The sequence below is a fragment of the Meles meles genome, chromosome X (genome assembly GCF_922984935.1).
Source record: "Meles meles chromosome X, mMelMel3.1 paternal haplotype, whole genome shotgun sequence".
Taxonomy (NCBI): Eukaryota; Metazoa; Chordata; class Mammalia; order Carnivora; family Mustelidae; genus Meles; species Meles meles.
Window position 1 is genome coordinate 43,139,302 of NC_060087.1, and position 20,810 is coordinate 43,160,111.

General features: G+C 53.3%; 3 protein-coding genes across 7 annotated transcripts; 1 reads left to right on the forward strand and 2 right to left on the reverse strand.

Annotated features, from left to right (window-relative positions):
- The first annotated feature begins 108 nt into the window (after nucleotides 1-108).
- PQBP1 (polyglutamine binding protein 1) lies at nucleotides 109-3,955 on the forward strand. 2 transcript variants are annotated; one of them, XM_045994992.1, is made up of 7 exons: nucleotides 109-223; nucleotides 660-744; nucleotides 2,308-2,419; nucleotides 2,683-2,795; nucleotides 2,997-3,260; nucleotides 3,489-3,552; nucleotides 3,734-3,955. In XM_045994992.1, exons 2-7 carry the CDS (start codon nucleotides 678-680, stop codon nucleotides 3,888-3,890), a joined length of 777 nt encoding a protein of 258 aa, XP_045850948.1. In that variant the 5' UTR covers nucleotides 109-223; nucleotides 660-677; the 3' UTR covers nucleotides 3,891-3,955. The 2 variants fall into 2 exon arrangements, with proteins under 2 accessions (XP_045850948.1, XP_045850946.1); XM_045994990.1 differs by lacking the exon at nucleotides 109-223 and adding an exon at nucleotides 293-528.
- A 60-nt stretch (nucleotides 3,956-4,015) lies between these two features.
- On the reverse strand, nucleotides 4,016-13,333 carry SLC35A2 (solute carrier family 35 member A2). 3 transcript variants are annotated; one of them, XM_045994984.1, is made up of 5 exons: nucleotides 12,803-13,333; nucleotides 11,063-11,245; nucleotides 7,355-7,506; nucleotides 5,700-5,843; nucleotides 4,016-4,332 (listed from the first exon to the last, which is right to left on the reverse strand). In XM_045994984.1, exons 1-5 carry the CDS (start codon nucleotides 12,891-12,893, stop codon nucleotides 4,222-4,224), a joined length of 681 nt encoding a protein of 226 aa, XP_045850940.1. In that variant the 5' UTR covers nucleotides 12,894-13,333; the 3' UTR covers nucleotides 4,016-4,221. The 3 variants fall into 3 exon arrangements, with proteins under 3 accessions (XP_045850940.1, XP_045850938.1, XP_045850939.1); XM_045994982.1 differs by having other exon boundaries at nucleotides 5,700-6,433; nucleotides 12,803-13,315; XM_045994983.1 differs by lacking the exon at nucleotides 11,063-11,245 and having other exon boundaries at nucleotides 5,700-6,433; nucleotides 12,803-13,319.
- Nucleotides 13,334-14,213: 880 nt separating this feature from the next.
- PIM2 (Pim-2 proto-oncogene, serine/threonine kinase) lies at nucleotides 14,214-19,503 on the reverse strand. 2 transcript variants are annotated; one of them, XM_045994436.1, is made up of 6 exons: nucleotides 19,203-19,498; nucleotides 18,961-19,070; nucleotides 18,172-18,222; nucleotides 16,092-16,464; nucleotides 15,452-15,628; nucleotides 14,214-15,353 (listed from the first exon to the last, which is right to left on the reverse strand). In XM_045994436.1, the coding sequence occupies exons 1-6, from the start codon at nucleotides 19,261-19,263 to the stop codon at nucleotides 15,190-15,192; spliced, it is 936 nt and encodes a 311-aa protein (XP_045850392.1). In that variant the 5' UTR covers nucleotides 19,264-19,498; the 3' UTR covers nucleotides 14,214-15,189. The 2 variants fall into 2 exon arrangements, with proteins under 2 accessions (XP_045850392.1, XP_045850393.1); XM_045994437.1 differs by lacking the exon at nucleotides 15,452-15,628 and having other exon boundaries at nucleotides 19,203-19,503.
- Between the last annotated feature and the right edge of the window lie 1,307 nt (nucleotides 19,504-20,810).

The following is a 20,810-nucleotide window of genomic DNA, read 5'->3' on the forward strand; positions in this document are numbered from 1 at the left end:
GTCGCTTCGCGCTTGTCAGGCCAGGGCCGCGCTCTCATTGGCCACCCGGGTTTGCGTCATCTGTACTGCAGCCTGAGCGTCGCCCAGTTCTTTCAAGCTTTAGGGAGGGCGGTCCTCATTCTGTGCTTTCAGAGAAAACATTCATGTGGTTCTGGTGATCCTAGCAGCTACAAGAGAAAGCCGGCCTATCTGACAGCATTCCAGTACTCGCGGGATTGTATTGGTAATGTCGGGGTGGGTGCATCTATTGCAGCAGGAGGAGGTGGTGCGCTCTGCTCCCCCGTCCCGGAGCTTTGGTTCCTCCCACCCAGGAGTCTGTGGGGGACGTTGGGTGAGCCCATTCCTGGGACGCAGTGGGGTGGAACTGAGCTTGGCCTCCTCGGCGGTGGGTGGAACCTGGGCCTGGGAGGGGAACTGGGTCCTGGAACACCCAGCCTCGAGGCGGGGGTTGGTGGGAGTTTGGGTGGCATTGAGCCTATCTTCCCACCTCTTAGAGCGTCGGTTCCGTCCGGCCAGCTATCCGTGAAGGTGGGTAGGTGGGGGTCCAGATGGAGTATATGCTGGGAGGAGGCCCTTGATTTTAGGATCGGGATTTGAATCCTCATTTGAGCTGGCGGTTTTGTGTGTGTGCCTGTGCCTGTCCACCCGTCCGTCCCTAGGTCTGTCTGCTGTCCACTATGCCGCTGCCTGTTGCGCTGCAGACCCGCTTGGCCAAGAGAGGCATCCTCAAACATCTGGAGCCCGGTGAGCGAGCTAAAAGCAGATGGGCCTACCATGTGGCAGGCTTGACAGGCACTTTGTTGTTGATAACTGCCACTTCATACCTAGCATGGACCCTATTGCGCACCAATCAGCGGGGTGGCGGGCATTGTTAACAATATGGCTTCCTGACATTCATTCCTACCGCGGGCGGGGGTGGGGGTGGGGGTGGGGAATGCATATTTAGTGCTTAATATTGACAGCGAAGGCTTTTTTGGGGTTCTGTTGTGTGCCTCGTGCAATCCACCAAGCAATCCGTGGAAGGTATCATAAAGTATCCTAGTAGACCTTAGCAGGATGCTGATGGTTTTTTCTTTACCCTAATGATTACATTATTTTAAACCTACAGTGGTGCCAGGCACTATGCTGGTGATCTGTAACTTACTGTTCACCGTATCCACAGCTGACATGTATTTTGGGCCCAAGTGCTTGGCATATGCATTATGGCTAACAGTAGAAAATAACGATAGGACCTATCATTTATGCCTCCTGGGCTGCTTGTGCTACGATTTCCACCTCATTGTCAGTAATAGTAAAAGCTGGCATCTGGTGTGGTGGTTTTTTGTTTCTGAGGGTTTTTTTTTTTTTTTTTGGCATCTGTTTTGAGTACAGTGTGCTAAGCACTGGGAAGTACATCTTATTTTCACCTTACTGATAAAGGCCATCTGTTAGAAGCAACTGTGCCACTCATAGATCTTGTGGTTAATAATACCGATAATGATCACTGATCATGTATTGTAAGCCTGTTGAGTACGAGGCCCTGTGCTGATGGAATATACATCTTACTAACGATACTGGTGATTATTGCTCACATCTACTTTGGGCCTATTGTGTGACAGGCAGTATGCTGCTGCTGACATGTACATTTCATTGTTAGTTCCAGCCACAGCTGAAATCTGTGCTAGGCCTACTGAGGGTCACATACCAAGCTAACAACATTCACCTCTTTTATTTTGCCAATAGTAACTGACAACTGCTGTAGGCCTGCTATGTGTCAAGCCTAGGAACTGAATGGACCCAGAGCAGTGTTTGAATACAACCCCTGCCATCCAGACTTGCTACAAGATCAGAAACCCAATATTTGCCAGGCTTTGGGAGCTGAGTAGATTTGGACATATTTTCAGAACAACCCGTTACTGTTCAAACTCATTTTATGCAAATAGATTTGGATAGCATGGTGTCCCATGCTTCCTGAACTTGGGAACTGGAGGATACGTTTGTATGATGAATCCTTGTCTAAATTCTGAAATCAGATAGGTGTGGGTGACAGCATCAAATCCCAGATTTTACCTGAACCCAGAAACAGAAGAGATTTAGGTACATTTTTTTGGCAAATCCCCTGATCTTCAGACACTTGGATTTGGAATGTGATATTCGCCACAGGTGAGACCTGGTACGTACGCGCGCGCGCGCGCACACACACACACACACACACACACACACACACACACGTGGTCCATGTGAATTTGAGTGTCTCTCCAGGTTCTGGCTGTAAGATGAGAATCCCTCTAGTCCTTACTGCTTTCCTCCACCCCGCTATTCCGCCAGAGCCAGAGGAAGAGATCATTGCTGAGGACTATGATGATGACCCTGTAGACTATGAGGCTACCCGGTTGGAGGGCCTGCCACCGAGCTGGTACAAGGTGTTTGACCCTTCCTGGTGAGCCTGGGGAACTGGGGTAGGGTGGGTGGGGGAACTGACATCTGACTTCACCTTTCCTGTGCTGTCTCTGGCCTTGGGGTAAATGGGAAACACAAAGAAGAGGTCTGGGGGTCCTCGGGTCCTGACATGGGGCAGTTACAAGAGATGGGTAGATAGGAGTTGAGGCTGTAAGACCCCTGTGCTGACACTCCTCCACTCCCTTCTTCCCTCCTTCTCCCCTCCTCTCTCCCCCTCTCTGCTTCCCTCCCACTGCCCCGTAGCGGGCTCCCTTACTACTGGAATGTGGACACAGACCTCGTGTCCTGGCTCTCCCCACATGATCCCAACTCCGTCGTTACCAAATCCGCCAAGAAGCTCAGGGCAACTAATGCAGGTGAGTTGGCGGACCTAAGGGTGCCTCCATGGTCCTGCAGTTCTCAGGGAGGGGTCAGGTAAATGACAGTGGGCTGGGGAGGGGCAGGTGAGACAGGCGGACCAAACCCCAGGCAAGGTGGGGGGCAGTTACTGAAGGCAGAGGCTTGCTGGGGCCTGAGACTGGAGGAGAAAGATCACTTCAAGGCTTTTGTGTTCCCAGATGCTGAGGAGAAGGTGGATCGGGGCCACGAGAAGTCAGACCGGGGCCACGAGAAGTCGGACCGGGGCCATGAGAAGTCGGACCGGGGCCATGAGAAGTCAGACAGAGACCGAGAGCGTGGTTATGACAAAGTGGACAGAGAGAGAGAGCGGGACAGGGATCGGGATCGGGATCGTGGGTATGACAAATCAGAGCGGGAAGAGAACAAAGAACGGCGCCATCATCGCAGGGAAGAGCTGGCGCCCTACCCCAAGAGCAAGAAGGGTAAGCTGAACAGCAGGGCCGGGGCCTGAGGCAGGTGAGGCACCACCGACGAGCCATGGAAGAGGCCCTCCCTTTGCTCATCATGCGAGTGCCTGAGTCTAGGGCCTGGGACGGGGTGCTGTGGGCCACGGCAGCCATGCACCCCATTTCTCCCTGGGATGGGGGAGGTTGGTGATCAGGGGCTCCTTGTGTCTCTACTGAAAACCTCACTCTGCCACGTTTCCTCAGCGGCAAGCCGGAAGGATGAAGAGTTAGACCCCATGGACCCCAGCTCGTACTCGGATGCACCCCGGTAAAGGAGAAGCCCTCACGAGCCCTTCTCTTTCCCTCATGAGTCCCTTGCACTGATGACCATTCCTTTTTTCCTGTCTCCTTCCCCAATTTGTCAGTTGTTGGAGTTGGGGGTGGGGAGTGCCTACTGCATCCCATATTCGCAACCCCTGACCCCTATTTCCTAACCCCCTCCCCCCCAGGGGCACATGGTCAACAGGACTCCCCAAGCGGAATGAGGCCAAGACGGGCGCAGACACGACAGCAGCGGGGCCCCTCTTCCAGCAGCGCCCCTACCCGTCTCCGGGGGCTGTGCTCCGGGCCAACGCCGAGGCCTCCCGAACCAAGCAACAAGACTGAACCTCCCCGCAATGCCACCCCACTGTCCCCCGGGGTTTTTAATAAAAGCTTTTCAATGGATCGTGCCCATGAGGCCTGAGTGCTTCCTTCCCATGCGCTCTTGAGGCTTCCCAACCCAGGCCAGCAAGATGTGAAACACATTTTATTTGCAAAAACTCACCTAAGATAGTGCGGGAGTGGCAAGGATATGAGGGCGACGGGGGGCTTGGAGGCCGAGGTGGATCCTGTCCATGCCCTCATTACCAGTGTTCAGTGTGTCCCTCCCCGTATGGGCACAGGGGGTGGGGGTGGGGGGACCAGGTTGGGGTTCAGTGTCTATCTCCCCCCACCCCTAATACTGATCAGAGTTTGGTCCTGGCTGGGCCAGGGCAAGAGGGGACAAGGAGGCCAGGCCAGCGTCTTCGATCCCAGCGGCTACGAACCCTTCACCTTGGTGAGCAACCTGTGGTGGGAATGGGGAGGGAGAGAGAAACACAGACAGCTGGGGTGGGCTGGCAGGCGGGCATCCTGAGCAAGCGAGGGTGGCAGTGGTGGGGCTGGTAGTCCGGGGGTTAGTAACAGAGCCTATGCAGACAGAGTGAGTCCCCTGGGTCAGAAAGCTACACGTGGACTAAATAAATACAACATCTTTATTTGGCATTGGGTCTCCTGACATTTGTTCATTACAGTTCCTTAGAAAACAAGCCAAAAAAAATCAGAACAAATAATCAAAAATAAAGATCCAATGACTCTATTTACATAGAGCAAAGACAGCCCAGGCATCTCCCCCGTGTGTGTGTGTGCACGTGTGCATGTGCACGCACACACACGCATGCGCGCACACGCACATCCTGGGAGACAGTTAAGGGGTTAATAAGCTTTAGGGAGTGCAGGGGGCAGGTTCCACATTTCAGCAATTTTTAGACCCCCTCACCCTGTCACAGAGCAAGGGTGCCTCATATAGCCAGTGCATTATCAGAGGTGTGGTGGGCAGCTTTAGCTTCCCTTTTAGGATGTCTCAGAAAAGAACCCTGCATCCGGCATCTGACAGTGTCTTAGATTTCAATGAGATTCAGCCACTCCAAGGACCTTTTCCCCCTCCCCGCACCCTGGATCATTAATTATCTGATTATACCACAAGTTCCCAGACCACTAAGAAATCAAACGGCCCCCACTGCACTGCACCCTCCCCAGGAATGGGCCGATGCAACACGTGTCAGCTCCGGCCCCTGCCTCTCTCCGGGGTGCCCACGAGAGGCCCATTTTCAAGGGTCTCCCGTCAGGGAAGCTGCCCCAAGGCCATGTACAAAAAAGACCCGAACTGCTAACATGATCCACTGCGGCTGTGAGGGAGGCAAGAAGGCCTCAAGCTACAGGAAGCTGAACCCCACAGGTAGGCATCCATCACTAAAAAAGCTGTAACATTTTTGTCCGATTTGTCCTTACAAAGGTGGAGGTGCTGCTAGGAGGGGCTCTCCCAGGCATGGAAGACAGAACACCTCCAGCTGAGGGCAGGCAGGCAAAGAAACGCCTTGAATGACAACACTGCCAACCCAGTCCCCGAAAGGGGTTGGCTGGGGCAGAGGAGGCAGCTCTCAAAACCCCCTCCAGTGGAGGGGGGCCCAGTCTGCAAGGAAGGGTTTGTGTGACACCCCACCCTGTCCCATGCCCCTCCAGTAGTCTCCATGACCTGGGAGAAAACACTCTTCCAGTCCCAGAGGAGCCAGGCCCAGTGGCAGCTCAGGTCCCTGCAGATGCCCAACACCCTCCACCCAGTCCCCCTCCCTGTCACCCCCCACCGCCACCAGCCCTCACTTCACCAGCACTGACTTCGGCAGAAAGGGCTCCGAGCTGAGGTCTCCGCGATGGGAAGAAGACAGCTTGGGTGGTGGGGGCTGCCCCGGAGGCTGCTGGTGTGTGCAGGGCCCGGAGGCGGAGGCGGAGGTCGTGGCTTTGGCTGCACCTCGGGGCAGACTGTAGAGGTAGACAGCACCGATGACCAGCCCGGCGCCCAGGGCGAACAGCGGATCCACGTGGAAGCCGAAGAGGCGGATGGAGGCGACCGTAGACAGCACGATGGATAGGGAGGTGGCAAAGCCCTTGAGGATGTTGTCGGCATACTTGACGACAACAGCCACCAGCAGCCCACCGAAGGCCTGGTTGAGCACCACGCCCCACACGGCCGGCGTGTAGCCGAAGAAGAAGCCGCGGCGGGCCACCGCAGTGCCCTCGGCCCACCAGAGCCCCACCAGGCCCAGTGCCGTGCCGAAGAGGCCCAGCTGCAGGTTGCGCAGCCACACAGACCCCGAGCTGCCCTTGAGGATCTTCTCGAAGTAGACGCCCGCAAAGCCCGAGGACAGACAAGAGGCCACGACGGCCACCAGGCCTGCCCCAGGGTTCTGGTCCAGTGGCCGAGGGCCCCCACCACCAGCTTGCTGTGCCTGGACAATGGCGACGCCCATGAAGAGGAGCAGCAGGGAGGCCCACTGCAGTCGCGAAAGGCTGCGGTTCAGCATGAGCACAGAGAACAGCGCGGTGGTCAGGATCTTCAGCTGGTACGTCACCTGCGTGTGGCATACATGCGGGAAGTGCTAAGGGCTGTTCCCCGCCCCACCCCCACCCCGCAATGTGCCCAGTGCAGGGATAGGGCAGGGCAGGCGACCAGAAAGACACCCAGCTCTTGGGTGCTGACTGGCAGGGCGCTAAACAGCCCTGCACCGTGCTTCCCAGAAAGTCCACAGCTCCACAAGGAAGTCCCGGGCCACACCCAAGTCCGCACCCCAACCCCATTTTCTGGCTGTGTGATGAGGAACAAGGCACTTGCCCTGTCTCGGCCCCGACATCACCATCTGTAGAGTACAGCTGTTGTTTGCGAGCCAGCTCACCCGGCAGGTGGGTGAACTAGCGACAGGCTCTCTGATGAGGGTGGGGGGTGGGGAGAGGCAGATAACTAGGTGCTGACGCAAGCCAATCAGCCACAATGATAACATCCGCAAACACTGACACAGTGGCCGCTCGCTGTGTGCTACTGTGCCTCTGGGAACTGCATGTGAATCCATTCGTTCAGTGCTCTCCCAGATGAGGTGGGCGCTACTGTAATGTCCGATGGGAAGATGAGAAAACTAGGGCACAGAGACGTCAAGTGACTTGCCCGAGATCACACAGCTGGGAAGTAGTAGCCGACGTGGGGTTTGGGCCCCAGAATCCAGGCTCTTGAACGGTTTTCCAAGGCCTCCTTAGAAACAGCTGAAAGCCCACTTACTGCCAACCAAGGGCTCTTCCCAGATATTATTTCTTTTAGCCATCCCAGCATCCTGGTGAGGAGGCATTTCCGTCCCCATTCCCAGTTCTCACAGATGAAGAACTGAGACTGAGGGAGAGCCAAGGCGACACAGCCCCAGCTCTCTGCAGCCCTCCCCTCGTCGGCCTCCTACCTCCCCGACCCCAGCCGGCTCCTCCGACGCCACGCCGGGCATGCAGCTCACCTGGAAAGTGGCAGCTGGCAGGTTGGAGATGGCAACATACTGGAGGTTATTCTGCAAGGTGTAGATGAGAGAGGGCACCGCAAGCTTGAGCGTGTCCACGTACCGCACCAGGACAGCCTCGTGGAGGAAGAGCGCGAGGTGCTTCACGTTACCTGGGGTGCACAGGGAGGGGGAGGACAGCCCTCCTGAGCACTGCAGATCCTCTGCGGGCCAGGACTGGGCTGGGCCCTGCGTCTCCCTACACACTCTGACTTCCTGAGGGCTCGAATGAGGTCTGTGCTCACAGTTTCCCCACAGTGCAGCCCCGCTCCCCCCAGCAGGCCTCATGGCCAGCAGTTTCATAGGACACAAAACCACCATCCTGGACTGCACAGCTGAGGCTCGCAGGCTGTCCTCACTCAGTGTACAGCCTAGCTCCCCGGACAGGAGGCCCACTCAGGGCAAGCACTCAATACCCATCTAGCCAGTGAAATTGCCAGCAGGAACTAGCTTGTGAAGGAGAAGCCTTAGGAGTGGGAAGGCAGACTGCCAACCAGAGGGGAAGTTGGAGACTCAACTATGACGCTTATCCTAGCTCCTTACTGGCCTGCGAGCTGCCTGAGGGCAGGAGCCATCTCCTGCTCTGCCCAACTGACACGCAAGGACTGGGCCACCCGGGCCACAGGCAACAGTGGCAGTGGGACTAAGAAGAAGCCAAGGCTGGCTGGGGCCTGCTCCCACCAATGCACGAGAGAGAGGACCCTCCTGGAGAGTCAGGCCTCTGCAAAGCTCTACAGTTTACCTTTTCGGGTTCTACTGCACGGGGCTATCGCAGGGGAAAGCCAGTGCACGGGGCTATCACAGGGAACTTGCACTGATGGCTCGTGGCCCTGCCCGCCCTTCATCCCGGGAGTAATTACCCATCTCAAACCCCTTAACCCTAATTCTTGGGGCCCAGGGGTTTGGGTGTTGGACACTTTCCAGGCGTCAGACAAGTAGCACGGGCAATCCGGCATGTAACACGTAACACGTAACACAGCCCTCACGTACAGGGGGCTGCACACCATAATCACACATATTCGTATTTCTGTGGTGACTTGTGTAAACATCACACCAAATGAGAAAAATTAAAAACACAGATACACAAACAGTGCCACGTGGGGTCAGGCCAGGTTTTACCACAAAACTGATTCAAGAGAAAAACAACAACAGCAACAACATGGGGCGAGGGGCTGAAATTGTAGATCTGAGGCGGAGGCCTGTGGTTTTAAATCTGCAGCTCTTTGCTTCTCCCCATCCCAAATATCAGCACCCCTGAGGGCAGGATGCAGCCGGAGCAGGGGCTGCTGCAGCGAGCACTTGGAAGTGTCTCGGAATCAACTGAGAACAGAACAGAAGGTGGGGGAGGGGACAGAGCAGATGATGGACCTCGACGGCATGATGCTAAGTGAAGGAAGTCAGACCAAGAAAGACAAATGATTTCACCACCTCATGGAATCTAAAAAAACAAAACAAAACAAACAAACAACCACAAAAACAGACACAGAATCACACACTCCTAGAGAACTGGCAGTTGCTGGGGGCGGGGAGAGGAGCGGGAAATGGGCGAAATAGGTGAAGGGGGTTATGAGGTACAAAGTTCCAGTTATAAAAATAAATAAGTCACAGGGATGAAAAGTACAGCACAGGGAATACAGACAATAATAAGGTAAAAACTCGGTCTGGTGACAGATGGTTAGTGCACTTATCATGGTGAGCACTGTGTAATGTAGAGAATTGTTGAATCAGTATGTCGTACACCTGAAACTAAGAAAACATTACAGTTAACCAGTGACCAGCACAGGAGCTGGGGTGGGGCATCAACCCCCCAGACAGTTAAAAATCCACATAAACTGTTGAGTCCCCCAACCCCCAAGCTTAACTCCCACTAGTCTACTGCTGGCTGGAAGCCTTACGGAGAACATAGAACATTCTGTATGTTATATGTATCATATATGATATTCTTACATTAAAGTAAGCCAGAAAAAAAGATAATCATAAGGAAAATACATTTCCCATACTGTATTTATTAGACAAAACCTGCATCTAAATGGGCCTGCACAGCTCAAACCTGTGTTGTTCAATGGTTAACTGTCTATGTCAGCTACACGTCCACTTTAAAAAAAAAAAAGGAAAGAAAGGACAGAACAGATGGGTTCCCAAACTACTGCCTCCCAGGGCCCTGGAGTTCGTGAGTGGGCAAGAATGTTTTCTTCATCGTAAATAGTGACAGTAGAGCTGGAACAGACATCTGTATCCTTTACACAGGCAAGGCCTTTAATTATTTTTGTAAAGATTTATTTACTTATTAGGGCGTGCATGCCCATAAGCGGGGAGAGGGGCAGAGAGAAAATCTCAAGCAGATTCCCCATTGCTAAGTGCAGAGCCCAATGTGGGGCTCGATCTCAAGACCCCGCAATCATGACCTGAGCTGAAATCAAGAGTTGGACTCTTAACTGACCGAGCCCCCCGGGGGCGCTCTGGCACGGCCTTTGTAGAGAAACAACTGACAACGTTTTAAAGCAGGCTTTTAGGGAGATGTTTAAATTGATATAGAAATCCAATTTCTAGGAAGTACAGAGAAGGTAGAGGAATATGTTAAATGATACCACTAGGAGGCCGGCAGCAAACTGCAGGCTGTCCAAAGTCTCCAAGACAAACCACCTGCTCTCTTCAAGAAATTAACTGCCCATCACAGAGCTGGAGGGGAACCCTGAGGTTAACAGACCTAGAAGACACCAACCAATTGCAAGACACTGACCTTATATAAACCTGACTGAGACAAATTCTTAAACATTTTTATGATATTTGAGAAGTCATTATAAGTGTGTGAACACCTGACTGGGAATTTGATTCTTTTATGGTTCATTTTTAGATACTGCAGTTATTTTTTTAAGATTTTATTTATTTATTTGACAGAGAGAGACCACAAATAGACAGAAAGGCAGGCAGAGAGAGAGGAAGGGAAGCAGGCTCCCCACTGAGCAGAGAGCCTGACATGGGGCTTGATCCCAGGCCCCTGAGATCATGACCCGAGCCGAAAGCAGAGGCTTTAACCCACTGAGCCACCCAGGCGCCCCTGCAGTTATTTTTTTTTAATGTACCAAAATATTTATTCAAGACAGTAAGGTAGGGGTGGGGGTTTACTTCAAAATACTACATACTTCGTGTGGGACACACTGCAGTAAAGTAAGGCAGGGGGTGGGTAGGTAGGCAGACAGGGAGATGGACAGTGAGTGGGTAATCACTGATGCTGTTTAATGGCAGAGGGGCCATGAGTGGACAACTGATGAATCTGGGTGATGGGTACATCGACATTTTATTTTATTATTCTCTCCAAGTTTGTATATGTTTAAAGTGATCCATAATGCAAAGTTAAAGGGAAATAAGTGAATTACCCTGTAAGGGTCGCCTGCTACCTTATGGGCACAGACCATCTCACTGCTAACAGTCCATGCAGACCAACTTCTGCGTGGTATAAAAGTAGGTATAAAAGGGGTATAAAAGTAGGGCTGGAGGGACAAGGCAGATTAGCTGCACTTACACACCCCCCAGGAGGTTTCAGACACAGGGATACAGTGATATTCCCCCAGCAAACCCTCCATGTGGGCATGGGTGTACACACATACACACAAAAAGTCCCACCACTAACCCCAGTGCAGCACCACCGCCCCCCTTGCTGGCTCATACCCCTCTTCTGTGCGAAGAGCAGCAGCAGGCAGGTGAGACCTTTGAGCACTTCGGCCATGACCACAGCAGTGGTGGCAAAGAAGCGGTCCCCAGGCAGTGTGCGGGCGTAGCGGATGCTGAGGATGAGGGAGGCATTCTGGACCACCAGCACAGCTAGGGATATGTATTTGAGGCGCCGGTGAGCTGTGGGAAATTCAATGAGCAAGGGGGAAGAAGGGGTCAGAAGCTGCTAGGACACAGCCACACCACCACCTTCCCCCCTCACTCCTTTCTCAACCAGGATCCTCCTAGCCACTGCCACTTCCTCTCTCTGCCTCCCTATCCTGACCCAAGGAGGGTCTGACTCCCATCTACTTCTGCTGCCTCAACAGGCAGGAAGAGCCACAAAGGAGGAAGTGGGCCTCGCCCCATCCAGCCCATACCTGGAATCCTTGCTGAGGTATCAGGAAATGGCTGGAACAGGTGCTGAACACACTGGGGCCCCTCTCTCCCTCCTCTGTGTGAGAAGCAACTCCACCCCAAGACGGACTACCAACAACATTCTCAACATTTATTGAGTGCTAACTGTCTGCCTATCGCTGGGGTAAAGGATTTATGTGGATTACCTCAGCAGATCCCTATGTTGTTCTGATCTCTGAGTGAGCTACAAGGATTCCATTATGTAGGTGAGCAAACCACAGATTTATATGAAATGATGCTTCTATTTAATGAGGGGTCCTCCTATGTAAAGAATGATACCTCAATACAGGGAATGTGACCACTATATAAGGTATGTCCACCCCCTAAAGAATGGTCTTCTTCCCATCTAAGATATTATTCCATCCCCTCACACTGAGAATGGTCTCTTCAACTCCTACCTTCTATGACCACCAGAATCCCTTTGACACAGAATGGTTTCACAAACTTAAATAATTCCTCCATAGCCCCTAGGACTGGACCCCATATAATAAATGTTACTGTACCAAGAATGGTGCGATTCCCTCGAGGACATAAGGAAGTATTTCCCTATACTCCACATGGCCCAGTCATCCTCCAACCACTGCACCTTCCCTGCCTCCAGCCAAGGAATCATACCTTGTTCTACTCACATTCACAATGAACTCTCCCCGCTATAAATAAGGGCCCCACACCCTCAGAATGTCTTTTCTTTGCCATGTAAGAAAGGACCCTCTCACTCCAATATACAATGAACTCTACCAGCACTAGGAAGGGACCCACCAGAACAGTCTTATCTCCTTATAACGGACATCCCAATCTTCAAAACGGACCCTCTAAGTCGGGTATGGAAGGACCCGCCCCACCCTAATTCACAATAACCCCTATCCCTTTATAAGGAAGAAACCATCACCCACAGAACAACCTCTTTACTCTGTAAGGAAGAACTTTCCCACCCTCAGAATGCTCTCTCCCTTCTCTAAGGACGGACCCCCCCCCACAAACTCAAAATGGTCTCAATGGTCTTAGCCTCCCCCAAAGGCAATAACCCCCCAGACTCAGAAAGAGCTCCACTCTCCATATGCAGAAGGGATCCCCTCAATCACCCTCAGAATGGTCTCTTCCCCGCCTTCCAACACACTCACAGTGGACCGTTCCGTCCTCCCTCCTCCACCCCCCCCACCACACACACATAGGTGGGTCCATACGGGATGCTCCCTCTTGCTTGAGTGAGGAACCTTCCTGACCCCCCAGCGATCCCGACCCTCGCCTGGCCGCCGCCTGCTCGGCCACGGCCTGTCTCACCCGCACTCGCAGTTCCAGGCTCCAACGCCCCCGCGGAGACCGCCCCTGGCCCAGCAGCTGCGGTGGAACCGCCAGACCCAACCGCTGCCATGTTGGCATCTGCCTGGCCCGTCCCCTCGGCAACAGCAGGGCACTTCCGTATCCGTCACTTCCGCTTCCGGGCCTCCGGGATAGGGGCGGGGCGAGTTGAGGGGCTGGCCAGAAAGGTGGTTTTCCTCGTCCGCTCCCGGACGGTGACCATAAGACTGCGGCCTCGGGATTTCCAGATTCCGTCGGGATGGGCAGACCCAACACACGGCCGACTCAGCCTCTTGCTGTCTCTACAGAGCCTCATTGGCTCATTCCCGTTACTAGACCCGTCCTCGATTTCATTGATCTCGCTTTCTAGATCACCCGCCCATCGTGTGTCCTTGTCTCATTGGCTCAGCTGATCCTCTTCTATCTCAGCTCTTCGTTGGCAGCTTCTACAGATGACCCCGCCCTTTCCGCACCAAAACTCCTGGGTACCTTCCTGGTTGGACTGAAGTTCCTCTTTAGCCCACCTCCCGGCGAGGCCCCGCCCCCTGGAGAGTACGGGGGCGGCTGGGAGGTAATTTAGACTGCTGGCGCTGGGCAGGTGAGGGTCAGGTGGGCAAACGAGCAGAGCAGTTGAGGCCACACAAGCGAGGTCTTGGAGAGGGGAGACAGAGTAGGAAGGATAAGCGAGCCCCTGTTGAGGAAAAGGAGTGCGAAGGGGACAGGTAAGCCACCAGGTGAGGCTTTCAGGTCAGCTTTTGAAAGCGGAGCAAGAGAGGGTACAGCTAAGGTTAGGGCGGGGACGTCGAGGTGAAGAATGAGAGAGGAGGGATGAACAAGAGAGCAAGGGAGAGGTGAAAAAAGGTAGGGGCAAAACGGGTGACTTACACCCCGGATGTTATCAGGAAACATGGAAGGGCTGGGAAGGTTTCTGTCAGTGCCCGGCCCCTCCCTCACTGGTGACCTGAAACACCTTTTCTCCCACGGGAGAAGGGCTTTGTTCCCTCCCCCGGCATTGGGGGGAGGCAGTTTTCTCTGGCCGAGCAAGCCCTCTTTGATTGGGGACATAGCCCAAGCATCTTCAGGGTCTGCAGTATCTCCAGCGGAGCCCTTCTGCACATCCTGGGAGCTACCTAAGAGCTGGAATGTGGGAAATCACGTTTTTCTTTGTGGTCCTGCCTGCTTAGACCAACCCATAAAACAGCTTTAGGACTGTACCGCAGGGCTAAGCCCTCCCAAGAGCAGAGGAGCGATCCAGCCCACCTCCCTCTTGGCTCAGTATACAGTAGATGCTTCATAATTGCCTTACTGCATCTACAAATAGCCAGTCGCTTCTGAGTCTAGAACATTTATCAAATAGTGAGCTTCCTTGCTTCATCTACAAATGGCCAGTCACTTCTGATTCTATAACATTTATTAAATAGTGGGTTTCCACACATGGCTTTTTTAAATAATCCAGGCAGGGGGAGAAGGAAGAGGAGGACATAGTTGGAGCTCCCCTCCCACCAATACATAAGTATTTACATTTCAGCAACTGGACAATCCTGGCTCAGAAGGAGGCAGCAAGAATCCAAAAAAGATGGAGGGGGGGCCCCAGGAGAACAAACAACTAGACTTGACTTCCCCCACCCCATCCCCCAAAAAACCATCCACCCCATCCTAGCGGACTCTGGTGGTGTCCATCTCCCATTTCTCAAATCATGGAAGTAGGGTTCTCCTCACCAGAATAAGAGCACTTGGGATAACAGAGTAGGGTCCCCTCACCCCCCCCAAAAAAATTAAAATTAAAATTAAAAATAAAATAGTAATAATAATAATAATTAAAAAAAAAAGTCCTGGGATAACAATAGGGCATTACCTCCCCCAGAATCAGCAACCCTGGGCTGAGGTAGGCAAGCAGCTTGACTGAATATAGGACCCTGGGCTAGGGGAAAGGGTCCTTTTGCTAAAATAAGAGCTGCTGGGGCATTGGAAGGAAAGCACCCTTGCCCAAGTGAGAGCATTTGAACTAAGTGTGTGTGGTGGTAGCAGGAGGTGCTAGTGTAGGGGTTACAACTCATCAGAATAAGAGTCCTGGGGCTCAGAATGGAAGGAACCTCAACCAAATAAACACCCTTAGCAAAATGAGAAATAAGGAAGTTCCCCCCGCCCTCCAGAATAAGAGACCATAAGTTCTGGGAGGAAGGCTCCTTAGCAGAATTGGGATGGGGAGTGGGCAGACTTGGTTTATGTCTCCTGACCCCTGTTCCCCAATCTCTGACCCTAACAACACTGGATTTTTAATGACCTGTATAACCAGGTCAACAGATGTCCATCTATCCCTGTGGCATGCCATGGGACGGCTATTCCAACTAGTGGGGGCCTGGCTAGGACTAGGGCAGCAGGGACCAGGCCAAAGGGGTGGGCCCCCCCTTGGGGGCACTGAGGGGTGCATCCTCAGCTGGTGTCTGCATCCAGGGGTCCAGCAGTATCTCCTCCAGTGAGGGTCGGGCAGAGGGTTTGGGGGCCAGGCACCGGCGGATTAGGGCACAGCAGTCTGTGGACCAGAAGCACACAGAAGATTAGTGGTCAGCTGGGAACACTAGTCCCTGGGAAGGATGGAGTCCACTGAGCTAGGACTGGTGAAGGCCTCACCTGGGGACACATGGGCAGGGAAGTGGAGCTCAGCCTCCAGAATCTCCTGGTCCCTCTCGAAGGGAATGTCCCCACACACCATGTCATAGAGGAGGATACCCAGTGACCAGACAGTGGCTGGGAGTGCGTGGTACTGGTGACGAGAGATCCACTCTGGGGGGCTGTACACCCTTGTCCCTGCACACAAGCCAGAGATTAGACCACTCCCCGATAATGCCCCCCCCCAGGAAGTATGGTCCCCTCACCAGAATTAAGAGAACACACTATGGGAGCAGGGCCACCTAACCAGAAGAGTTCTTTAAATATAACAGCAGAGTCTCATCATCAGGAAAAGAACAAGGTAACAACAGAGTGGCCTCAACAGAATAAAAGCCCTTAAAAGTAACAGTAGGATCCCTTTACCAGACAGAAAAGGAACACTCAGGATAATAATACAATCCCTTACCAGGTCTGGGCACTGTCAGAAGAAGGACTTTAGCAGAGGACAAGGCTTGAGAACCCCCAATATTAAAACTCAAGAATGTTATAAAGGTGCAATATAGATCAAGGAGCACGGGGTACCACAGCACTAGAGGTCAAAGATCAAGGGACCATAAAGATAAAAGATTAACCCCCCCATTAAGATTTAGTGAAGACTTACCATCAAAATCAGTATAGGGTTCATCGTGAAGCAGGGCACCGGAGCCAAAATCAATGAGTTTGGCACAGCCCCGGCGGAGATCCATCAGGATGTTCTCATCCTTGATGTCACGATGGACAACTCCACGGGCGTGGCAGTGGCGAACAGCTGCCACTACCTGGGCAAACAAGCAGCGGCTTCGGCCCTCACCTAATGGGCCCTGCTCTGTGATGTAGTCAAAGAGATCCTGGGCAGGCAACGGCCGTTCGAGGACGAGCATGAAGCCTTCTGGTGTCTCAAACCAGTCAAGCAGGCGGATCACGCCAGGGTGCCCACCGCCTGCACCCACCTTCCATAGCAATGCCACTTCCAGTGGGCATGTGGCTGAGTCTGACTGTGGGGGGAAGGGGAGAGAAAAGAGAACACAGACGTCAAGCCAGCAGCTCTGAGGCTTACTTCTTGCCTGAACTTAAATCATAGCCCCTCAGTCTCCGGACTGTGTGGCCTTCAGCAGCCCACTTCCCTCCCTGAGCCTCAGTTTCCCCGTGTTAAGGGCTCAAACACAGCCACTAGAAAGGTCATTTGAGCCAAAAGCCCATGCACATCTGGCACATTATTGGAACTGAGTAAATATTTCAGTAAATGAAAGTCGTTTTTTTAAAAAGGTCTTCTTGGGACACCTGAGTGGCTCAGTCGGTTGAACTCAGCTCAGGTTGTGATCTCATGGGTCACAGGATCAAGTCCCATGTCAGGCTCCATGCTCAGCCCAGTGGCAGTCTGCTTGAAATGCTCTCTCCCTTTCCCTCTGCCTCTCTCCCCACTCTGGTGTGCATGTGCATGCACGCTTTCTCTGAAGTGAACAAATAAAATATATTTTTTTAAAAAGCCTTTCTGCTTAAGAAGCAACTGATGAACACTATTATGTAATAGTCTATCTTTTGTTCACTGGCATCTGAGAAGAGATTAGAACAGTGCCTTACATACAGTGGGTGCTCAACAAATGTTTGTTAAATAGTTGAAAGCACTTTATAGCACAGTCTGGCACAGAGTTAGCTCACAAAAGTACTATTATTGTATAATGGTTTGTCTGTTTTTTTCACTGACTATAACAGTGCTTGGTAACAGGAACAGGGTAGGGTTTAATACATATTTATTAAATATGTAAAAGCAATTAGTAGAAAAGAACCCTGCAAAAAATAAGCTCTCAGTAAATGTAATATTTTGTCAAATGCCTAAAATTGTGCCTGGCACTTAGTAGGTCCTCAGTATACATTCGTTAAGTAGGTAAAAGTGATTAATTGTAAAGGAACAAAGTAAGAGCTCAATAATACTATCATGTGATGTTTTGTCACTGTCACTGAACATCTAGAGCTGTGTTGAACGCAAGTACTTAGTGGGACTGGGAACACAGTAAACTTTGATGATGAAGCAAAACCCGAGACACATAGTCAGTGCTCAATAAAAGGCGTAAGTGCTAGGCCACAAAAGCCGCCATAAGCCAGAAGCCCGGTGAGGGCATACGGCCAGTCAGAATCAGCCTTCCTGCCTGAGGTGGGGCCCTCTCCCGGCCAGTACGCTGACTAGCACGGCCACAGACAGGTTTTCTCACGGTGATGAAACTTTCGCTACTGCGCAGGCGCACCTTCTTCCTCCGGGTCCCACAACCTGCGCAGGCGCAGTCTCCTCCAGAGTCCGCCAGGGGGCGCACGCACCCCCTACAACTTGCCCAGACCCGCCCTGTTGTCCGTTAGCGTGCTAACGGCCCAAGAGAAGCAGCCACCGTTACCATGGCAACCAGTGACCTATGCCCCTCTTTCCCCACCAGCATGCCCTGCGGGCAGCCCCTGAGCCCATGTTTGGAGGGAGGAGGAGAAAGGAGGGTTGGAGGGGGGGAGAATCCAGGGCCCAAGGAGAGCTGGGGTGAGTGAGAACTGTATGGAGGTGTGGATGTCACCAGAGGGGAGTAAACACAGGCTGGTAGGAGTGTTCTCTTCACCCTTACAGGGCCCAGGGAATCATACAAGCCCTGGAAAGGCAAGGGGTTGCTGAGTCCCATCTTCAGAGATGGCGTCGCCAGGTCAGCGACTCCAGAGATACTCACCAAGGGGGACCAGCCCAGCACGCGATTCCGGGGGATCACTTTGATGGCCACCTGGAGAGGGGGGCTGAGGTGAGGGGGCCAGCAGACGACCCTTTGACCCCCCAATCTTGACCCTCACTCTAGTCTTTCAGGTACCAACCTCGCTACATCACAACCCAAAATGAGCTGGAGCTTCTCTCCTGCTCTCCAAGTCCCCAGAACCGAGTTTATCTCTCCCATCATCCTCGGCCTTGGGTTCTCTCTTCTCAGGCTTCAGGACCCCTCACTCCAGATCCTGGGCTCTTAATTTCCTAATACCCCAAGCCCTCAATCTTCCCATCCAGCTCCAAGACCCTCCAATTTTGTACTGGGTTCCTCGTCCTAAGGACTCCACACTGGACATCTGCCCTCGAAATCCCCCAAATCTTAGCTCTCGGTCTCTCTACCTTCCCACACAGATACACATCCCCTGGATCCCAGGGTCTAGAGTCCTCATGACCCCTCACTCCTCAGTCTCACTCCCTGGACCTCCAGCATCCCTGCTCTGAAACCCCCTCTCCCCCACATACCCACCTGGATCGCCACACACACACAAACAAGCGCGCGCACGTGCGCGCGCTTGGGCACCCCCCACCAACCCGAATCCTGGTCCTCATGACCCTACCACGCACACATTGTCCGCTCATCCCCTGGTCAATGAGCGTCCCATCCTCGGGACTCCCACCCCTGCCACACACACACCACACACGCACGCACGAACGCACGCACACACACCACCCCTGACCCACCCAAGACCCTCGTGGTTGATACCTGGAGTCGGTCTGTGACGCGATGTCCTGCGAAGACGGTACCAAAGCCCCCCTTACCAAGGAGGGGGCCGAGTCGGTACTCGGCCTCAAACGCTTCGCGATCCTTGCCTCCTACGCAGGCGGGGGCGAGGAAGTCAGGGTGGCTGCGTGCTGAACCCTGCCGCGACCCTTCCCCCTCCCCCCGCGCCGCCCTCAACCACTTCAGCCCGCCCGGCCTAGTCGCGGTAGGGGAGCCTCGCTCACCTGGCGGCGGCGTGGGGGTCACGGGGGCCACGGGGAGCCCTTGCAGAGGCTTAGTCAACATGGAGGTGGTGCTGCGCAGATTGAGCCCGCTGAGCCCGCAGGGCGTGGATGCCCGGGGTAGCGAGGCTGGGGAGCCAGGACTTGGGGGCGCCAGGGTGGAAGGCAAAGAAGCTAATGGCCCAAAAGCGCCCGCAAAACAGCGCAACGTTAAGATTCGACGCGCGCGCCAGCCCCAACGCTACTGAGCCGGGGCACGCGCCTCCCGAGAGAGTCGCCCCGGGCGACAGCCCCGCCCACTTGGCTTTGATCAATCCGGACGCGGCACCTGCTGTACCCCAGCCAATCGGAGCCAGTCCTAATTTGCATACCACCCTCAACGTTTCAAGTACCCCCTTATGCAAATGTATGCCCGGATCTTCCGCGGGGGCCGGGCCCGCATGCAAATGTGGGGGGCGCGCGCAAAGAGGAAACCGGTTCTGGGAATCCCTTTGCAGCAACCGCATTTGTTTTGGTTGTTGTGCGGGGTTGTTTTTATATATGTGTGTGTATGTGTATATATAGATATAAACTTAAAAAAATAACTGCACCGCCTCCTTTCCTAGGAAGTTGGTTTGCAGGCGCTGCTTCGAGGTTAGTGCGGAGATAATGCCACGCAGGGCTTCTAAGAATCTGGGCCTGTGGCTACCCAGGACCTTGTCTCCAAAGAGTGCTTCTCACCCAGGACCAGAGCCCTCTAGGCGACTAAAGGCCTCTGCCCTAAAACTGAAGCCAAGAATCCTGGAAGAACCTGTCCAGCTTCCAGGGATGGGTAAACCCCCCTGACTACTACCGCGGGAGACGCTCTGGTCAAAGACAGCGTTCCCACGCCCTGAGGCGGAGGGCTGTGGGGTGTTTTGGAGCCCTTAACCTGGACAGACCTGGCTAGGTCTGGCTGCGAGCCCAGTCAGCACATCTAGAATCTGGAATGGCAGAGGGAAGTGGAGCTTGGGTGGGGGTGGGGTGCTAGCAAGCCAGAATGATGGTAGAGACAAGGACGGAAAGAACTCAGACAGGTGGTAAAATACCTTCAGTCACAAATTTGGGAAAAATAGTCGATCCTCACGCCAGAGAGAGAGATGCATTCAGGACACGCAGAAGTACTATGTGATATACACAAAATCAACAGACACATTCATTTAAACTTGTCCTAGACACACATGCAGACCTCTACTGTCACAGAGTCTGACATCCACCATCAGGCAGGCATGCTGCCAGTTATGTCCCGGAATGACACCCAGTGAAACACTGTTAAGGAAAGACAGAGACTCCAGAGATTCACATGGACCGACGCTGCCATGTGACAATGGCACAGAAATGTCTTGTCAGACACACCACCAGACCTTGTCACAAAGATACTGGCACCATCAGACATGCACCGTCAGGGGAAGACTTGTACTGTCCCAGAAATGAAAGACCTTGAGTCTGTCACAGGAAGACACACAGATGCTCCAGACACACAAGTACTGCTCCAAAGGCAGACATAAATACTTATGCAACAGAGCCACATAGATAGGCAGCGTCACAAAAACAGACGTGGATAGACACACACCAGCAAACATGCAGCGTTGT